At 33.7% G+C, this 7,982-nt stretch overlaps 1 protein-coding gene across 2 annotated transcripts; it reads right to left on the bottom strand.

Moving 5' to 3' along the window:
* Positions 1-1,256: 1,256 nt before the first annotated feature.
* LOC110459834 lies at positions 1,257-6,742 on the bottom strand. 2 transcript variants are annotated; one of them, XM_021512289.1, is made up of 4 exons: positions 6,635-6,742; positions 4,441-4,587; positions 2,671-2,799; positions 1,257-1,346 (listed from the first exon to the last, which is right to left on the bottom strand). In XM_021512289.1, exons 1-3 carry the CDS (start codon positions 6,678-6,680, stop codon positions 2,681-2,683), a joined length of 312 nt encoding a protein of 103 aa, XP_021367964.1. In that variant the 5' UTR covers positions 6,681-6,742; the 3' UTR covers positions 1,257-1,346; positions 2,671-2,680. The 2 variants fall into 2 exon arrangements, with proteins under 2 accessions (XP_021367964.1, XP_021367965.1); XM_021512290.1 differs by having other exon boundaries at positions 1,257-1,343.
* Positions 6,743-7,982: the final 1,240 nt, after the last annotated feature.

Raw genomic sequence — 7,982 nt, 5'->3', positions numbered from 1 at the left:
GTGCATTCATTTGTTACCTCTCGGTTGGATTATGGTAACGCCCTGCTCTGTGGTATATCTGACAAACTAACTAGTCGTCTGCAGAGGGTGCAGAACACTGCAGTACGGCTAGTTACTCGTACTCGAAAGAGAGAGCACATCACACCTGCGCTTTATTCGTTGCACTGGTTACCTGTACGATACAGGTCTCAGTAAAAGATTCTGGTGTACACATACAAGGCACAGAATGGAACAGCTCCTCAGTACCTACAGGAGTAAGTATGAAGTTAAGATACTTATAACTGCAAAACGACCGTCTGTTTGAGCTCTTCTTTCTTTACCTTTTTTTGTATTAGCCGTAATGATTGATTCTACTTCGGCTGAAGAAGTTTGGACTAGTTCTGACATTGTTTTATTAATCTAAATAGAAGTCGTTAAAACCCCCCACTAAATTCATATACAGTTTTGCACATTTACTTAAAAAGTGGTTTCTTTTAATAAGAAATCTGTTTTACGTTAAACCCGAGGAGATGCTGATGGAGTAGAACCAACACTGCTTATTTCCCTCAAGGTAAAATAAAATAAAATAAAATAGGAAAACAAATTGTTGATATTTGTTAATATAAATTTGAATATAAAAGAACACTAACATATTAAAGACTATCCTTGCTATAATGACACATTTACTACGTACGTGATAAGTAGATTAAACTAAGAGGAGAACTAGCTATGGTAAACTTAATGTACAAATATTTATTTCGAATGTTTTAAATTAGCCCTATTTACGATGATTTACTTTTGCATAAGAGCACAACATTTTCTGAAATATAGGTCCACTTCCTCACTTATTCTAGTATATTGATTGTAGCTATTTAACAAAGAGTTTTAGTACATTTACAGACATGTCCTTTAATTTCTAAGCATGCTTATCTCAATAGTTTCCGTGAAGGTTAAATATCAGGAATAGTAATCGACATTTAGTTTGTTACTTATAAACCTATATCTCAAATTATAATATGATAATATTCTCCTCAAAGCAATGCTGATTTCCATTATCTGTCTGTTTCACGGGAAATCTTTTAAGGCAGATCTAGGGTTCTACATAGTCCACCACATCTCACCTATCTTAAATATAAAACTAACAACCATAGTATAAGTTAAAAATCTTTGTTTGGGGTTTAGAGTCCTCGCAACAGCCAATGTCATATGAAGACGAATCCCTAGGGAGACACAACCGAAAGTCAGAGAAGGGAAGACAAAAAGAACAAACTAGAAAAGCCTTTAAATTTGACTATTCATTTATTCACGTAAACATAATGCTCACATGTAAATAGAGCCCATCTTTGTCATTCGAATAATGTAGCCTTCTGAAAGAAAACATGACAATATTAAGATTTATATTTTGAGATAGAGTGTACGTTTTGTAGATTTCGTTCTATACATGGGTTGTTTATGTAGTGTAAAACGGTAAATGGAGAAAAACAACGAATGGAGAAGTGTGAACAAAACCGCAGTTCGAACTTAATAGCGATGACACCAAAACGAAAGATGATAAAAGGCAAGATTTGCATGGAGATCTTTGAAACGTACAAAGTGAATAAACCCAGGCGTTCCGGAAGGGTAAGCATTTTATACATTGTCTCCCTTATAAATCTAGGTTAATATCGGTACTTTGAGGAGATTGAACAATATTTTGAAGTAATATTTGTTGGAGTCGATGCATAAAGTAGTTTCTTGCATATGATTGCATACACATATACTTCAAATGACGTTTGAACTTATTATAATCATATTCATATGACGTTGCCCAAACCCATAATCTGAAAAAGATATGAAATCTTCCTAAATCATAATATTAAAATGGCAAATGACATCTTCCTAACTCAAAATCATATCTAAATGATATATCCCAAATCTTAGTCGCATTAAAATATAAAGCTGTTTTATATAAAATTATTCCCCCTGTTTTGATAGTATCATTCCTGCTTCCCCCCTAACATGCGGTGTTTAAGAGCTTGCGCGTGATTTCGATGATTGTGGTCGACTGTTGATAGAAACCTTACAATACAGGGTTCCAGAGGCCCAGGTCGATGAAGACTACGGGCACGTTTTATAGTCCTCATCATGATCTTATTGTGATATATATGCTTTGTCTTTGTATGACATGGAGGTCGACGTTATGAAATATACTAATTGGCTTTCATTGTTTTATCGTTGTAAGTACCCTGGTTAGCGCTTTGAGGATGTGCCATTACTTAGATTTACATGGCGTGTGTCGTCGATGAATCAGAAGATGGTTACCTGTTTTTTTTTCTCTTTGTACCTTTTCATGTTAATCTTTCTTTTTAGTTCACAATTTGCTATAGTTTCGAATTACGATTTTATTTCCAAATCAGTATTGGATTTTGTTAGTGTATCACCCTAACTGACAACCGTATCATCCATACACCACATAAACGGTAAATATTAGAAGACAATTTAAAAGTAATAGTAGAATCATATGTAAATGGCATTACAATTGAATTTCATATGTTTTCCTGTTTGTTGTACATGTATGTTAAATATCATGTGTCTTCTTCAATAGTTGATCAAATTTTTACCCAAAAATACCTATTGGTGGAAAAGATACAAGTTTAATGAAAACATTAGCGACCATGGAGAGAACACTATTAGTAGTTTTATTTCTCTTACGCTTGGCTGATTAGGCTCCTTGGTTAGAACTATGTAGCGCGGAGTAATCACATTCACATGTGTCGCAGCCCTGGGAGTCTTTGGTAAATCCGAGAAGACATTGCCCGGGACAGGAGCGGAGCACACAGCCTGTATATAGATAATTAAGTCTTCATTACATATCATTACGGCATAATCAAACTGTCGTAAAACAAGGCTGCAATTATCATAATTTTCCGATTCATTTAAGTGCGATGTTTTCTGAGTGTGATTGTGAAAGACATATTTTCAAGGTGTGTGTTGGCTTCTTTGCTTGATTGGAAATTATGTCAAGAGCTGTAGGAATGGATATGCCACCCAGGGGGTTTTCGATTTGGGTAAAACGAAGACTTGCCGAGGGTTTTGCTCAAAAGTTATATATAACTTATAACAAAAAAAGATATAACGACGATTGAAGTTTCTTACCATACACCTCTCGGAATGAGAGGTTTATTTTTTTATTTTTTACCTGATCAAATTTACCTGTTAATGATTTATTTTGGTTGACATTCGATGGTTTACGAGTTATTTAGATTAAGGTGATTGTTTATTTGGTGATCGTTTACGATTTATTTAGATAAATATGATTTTCTTAGGAGTAATGGTTTACGGGTTATCTTTATAGGTAATATTGTCGCATTTATGCGTTACGTAGATTAAGGTGATGATTTCTTTACGAATTACTTAGATAAGTACGATACTTTCTTGGGGTTGAGGGTTTACGAGTTATTCAGATAGGTGAAGGGTTTCTCGATGTTATAGTTTACGGGCTATTTATAGAACAGTGATGGTTTCTTGTAGTAATGTTTATCGGGTATTCTTAAGATAAATGTAGTAGTATCTTGGGGGTAATTGCTAAGTAGTAATTAAGAAAAATTTGATGGTATTTTGATGGTATAAATGTAAATGTTTCTTTGGGTGACGGTTTACCAGTTACTTATATAAATGTAAATGTGTCTTTGGGTGACGGTTTACCGGTTACTCATATAAATGTAAATGTGTCTTTGGGTGACGGTTTACCAGTTACTTATATAAATGTAATTGTTTCTTTGGGTGACCAGTTACTTATATAAATGTAAATGTGTCTTTGGGTGACGGTTTACCAGTTACTTATATAAATGTAAATGTGTCTTTGGGTGACGGTTTACCAGTTACATAGAGAAATTCGATGGTTATACGAAGTGGGGTAAAATGGTAAGTTTGTAAATATTAAGATAAATATGATTTCTTCTTGATTTTATGCATATGGTAATTTTGCGGTTATTGAGGAGTTGCAATCCATGTTCTACTAGTGTTTATTATCGCTTTAGTATCAACAACCCTTATATAAGAACCTATGTGACAAAAAGTCGAATTCATTTATTGTACTGGCCATAGTTGAGATTTTTTTAGTTGATACTCATATGAAATATGAGTGCAGAAGAGCTACAGGAAAATTAGCATAATCGCCTCCTGAAAATATAACCCTGGTGGTATTCATATCCCCTTTTAATGTCAACTAAGAAAAGTTCAATGCTATCAAATATATTTTATCTTTTAACCGTTAGCAATAAATAAATGCATGTATACGTTATAAACATCCATTAATGATATTCAAAAGAATATTTGACCTCCTAATGACTCTGTAAAGCTTTTTTTTATTGAAATTTTATTAATCATATATTAATGTAGGAATACTTCAGGGTATATTGTAAACACAATAACTATTTATCTGAACATAACATATTGAGTGTACAAATGGATATAACGAACCCTCGGGTTGGACGTAGTCTGGGGATCTGTAACACTGGTGGCCACACCCATTTCCTTTACAGTCGTAACCACTGGGGCACTTCACTCCGTAGGGCCCACACATAGACAGACACACGCCCCGCCGCTCGGGGGCTCCATAGGATATCACTATAAAACGTGGCTAAAGGTTTTATAAAATATTCTTCATCATTTCAAATGTAATAGTGTAAAACATCGATTAAGATTTGACATAAATGCAATTTTAGTTTTAAATAATAAATGTGAAACACTGATTGGCAACTACTTTCGTGGTTTATACACTAAATCATGGCGAAGCAGTACTCTAATCAGCGTACACGTATTAACGTACACGTGCACACGTATGACGACAATGCTCACGTAACACATATCTATAAAAAAGCCGAACTACAACGATTAATTATTTATCGGTTATAATGATTTTCATCTTTGGAATAAGCACAAAAAAACCTTAAATGTTATTACCACCGAATAGATAATTCTACAGTACAACTGTATATTCTGATCAATGAAATATCATAATTAATTTTAAATAAGAATACTGCAAACGTTAAAGAAAGCGAAGAAATAATATCAAATCAATAAGAAATATTGATATCAATTTAAGATAGTGTACCACATATGAATAAACATCATGTCAATACGTGTTGGTGACAATAGTATACAGTGTGTATTGATAAGAAAGAACTATAAGGTGATATCATAATGGACCTGCTCATTGCTGTTATAAATTCATTGAATATAATGTTGATATCAGCTCATACCTGGTTTACCGATGTACTCTTCTGAGGTTTAAATCCCGTTTGTTATGTGGTGTAACGGGTTTTTGTAAAATTTAACAAATTACAACCAATTTTGAAAGCATATGTGCTGCCTATTGTTTGTGACACAGCCTAGAGAGCACTGGTAGTATCCAAATGTCGTCCTTCAACGATAACCTGACGACTAGGAGTGGCGTGTATCTAAGCTTCTGGATATGTATCAAAACACTATCAAATGATATAGATGTATTTATGCAGCTCCAAGTTTGCACAAAAACTGGATTATTTTTAAAGAATTGATCAATTTGGCAGCCATTTGAATATCCCCAAAAATGTGTATTTTTGAACCTTTTGCAATGCTTTTTTGGCGTTTGATTTTTCTCTTAAAGTGGCATTGTATCGCAATTTAATTTTATGAAAATGATAAACAAAAAAAGCGGAAAATAACCAATATTGGTATTTTACTTCTTATTTAGTTTAACTGAAACTATTTTGATTTTTGACCACAAAAGGTGAAAAACGGCACGAAGGTAATATGGCAAAATCATAAGGATTTTTTTCGGCTGATTCATGAGGAGAAACACATTTCCTTTGATCCATTGGATATTTACTAGAGTTCAATATCATAACTTTTTATATCAGGGATTAACCTAACAGAAATTAAAAAAGAGAGTATTTTTTCCATTTAAAAATAAAGGGAAAGGGTAACCTAAATTGCTCTTCTGAGGTGAAAAAACAAGTTGAAGAACTTTTCCTTTCATAATTTAGAGGAATATACTGTATTAATCAATAGCGCAAACATTCATAGATTTTGACTTTATTTTGAATACGGTCAAAACATAAAATCATTATTAAACATCACATGATATGTTTAAATGGGATATTTGACCAATCATAGCACCAAAACGAAAACACGGACATACACGTTTTTTCGATATTGACTCCTTTTTCCAAAAATACATATTAGAAAACTTTCCTTCTGGCATTTTTCAACTTCTCTGATGTGTATATCTTTAAAAGGTATCATTTCCTGAAAATCGATCAGTTTGGGGAGAAATACGATCTCAAGCTATTGATGGCAATTCTATAAGAAATACATGATTCTTTTACTTCATTCGATACATATTGCCGTTGTCACAGGGGCTCGGTTTTGGGATACTTTCGGTTAATAATAAACCTATACACACCAGTAAATAACAGCAACACTTTTTATCCGGTGTTTATACACATTCTAAAACCATTACAAATTGAGGGTACCGAGGTATAAAAATGGTTTCGGGATACTTTTGGTTAATAAACAACCTAAACATTACACTGTTATTTACTGGTGTGTATAGGTTTATTATTATCCGAAAGTATCCCGAAACCGAACCCCTGTGGCCGTTGCTGCATATAGGGACCAATAATAACTTTACCTGCTACTAGAGAAAAGAGAGCCAGGTACAGGACAACCTTCGCCATGCTGGTCGTGTTGGGTAAGTGTGGGCACCTGACAGATGTGTCTGCTATCTCTGGCTACTTGACGCTATGACGTTTTAATATACCACTACGTATCTATAGCAGTTCAAGGCGACAGCACAATAGATTATGCCCACATATCTATTTCTATACAAATTAACTTAAGCTGGACCAAAATATCCACATTCTGGCTGTGTTGGAAATTATATCTATCAACGGAGCTTGCATGTACAGTGAAGCGCATAACTTCTTTCCTATCAAAGGGACATTACTCCTGATTTGTAAATCTTCCACATGTTGTCGCTATTATCAAATGAAAAATAAAATTATCTATTAAAGTAATGAGATTTTAATTTTATTGTACCGTTTTGTATGTCGTAAATATTCCCCTTTTTATGGGACTTCCACTTTACGCTTCAGCACTTTTCTAGACAAATTCATAGGCACTGCATTTTATAAATTAACTACAATAGGTTACAGCTCATTTTAAAAGTATTTAAGAATCATAAACCATCCCTGACGTGAGCTATTGATAAAGTAATTAAAATCCCCGGCGTAAACATATAAATACTTATCTATATATCACAATTAAGGATAAATGTGAATACAAATGTAATTCTGAACTTATGGTGAAAAAACCATGATTATTAATTTTACAATTGATGAATAGATATATTCTGCAATTTTATTTATCATAGCGCTTGATTAAAAGTTCTTTGTTAAAAGGAATACGACCGACTGCTCCACTACAACATCTAAATTAAATCAAGGGGATGTCGCGCCCTCCAAGCGAGAACCGGGTTAGTGACAACAAAACAACAAGGCACACTAATTAACATAATCTAAAGCACTGACGTTAATATCACAAAATGTCATAAAATATTTCCTTATTGAATCTTCAGGCCACCAAAACAACTTGTCCGTAGTCTTTATCAGCCTGCATCTCTGGAAACACTGTGTTGTAAATTTGTCCGTCCGTCTGAACAAGATTTTGAATGTTGAATTAACTCCAACATGTAAATCTCGACATTAAGCAATATAAGAGCTCAAAAACGTCCCCCCCCCTTAAAGGAGGCTCAAGACACATGTCAAATATCCGTGTTATTTTTTTACATCAATACGGCTCAAGAATGCCTAGACATCTTATTTTATGCTCATTCTTTTGTCTACAACAGGGTTATATATGGTATATAAGTTGAAATGTTTATATCAACATTGATTTTCTCCATGGTTCACTACCGAAAGATGACCATTCATTCGGTGACGTATAATTATGTAATTGTCCTCTTATTTCATCAACCTATA

The sequence above is a fragment of the Mizuhopecten yessoensis genome, unplaced genomic scaffold (assembly GCF_002113885.1).
Source record: "Mizuhopecten yessoensis strain PY_sf001 unplaced genomic scaffold, ASM211388v2 scaffold10227, whole genome shotgun sequence".
Lineage (NCBI taxonomy): Eukaryota > Metazoa > Mollusca > Bivalvia > Pectinida > Pectinidae > Mizuhopecten > Mizuhopecten yessoensis.
The sequence above is the reverse complement of the archived record's forward strand: the minus strand, read 5'-3'. Positions and strand labels throughout refer to the sequence as shown.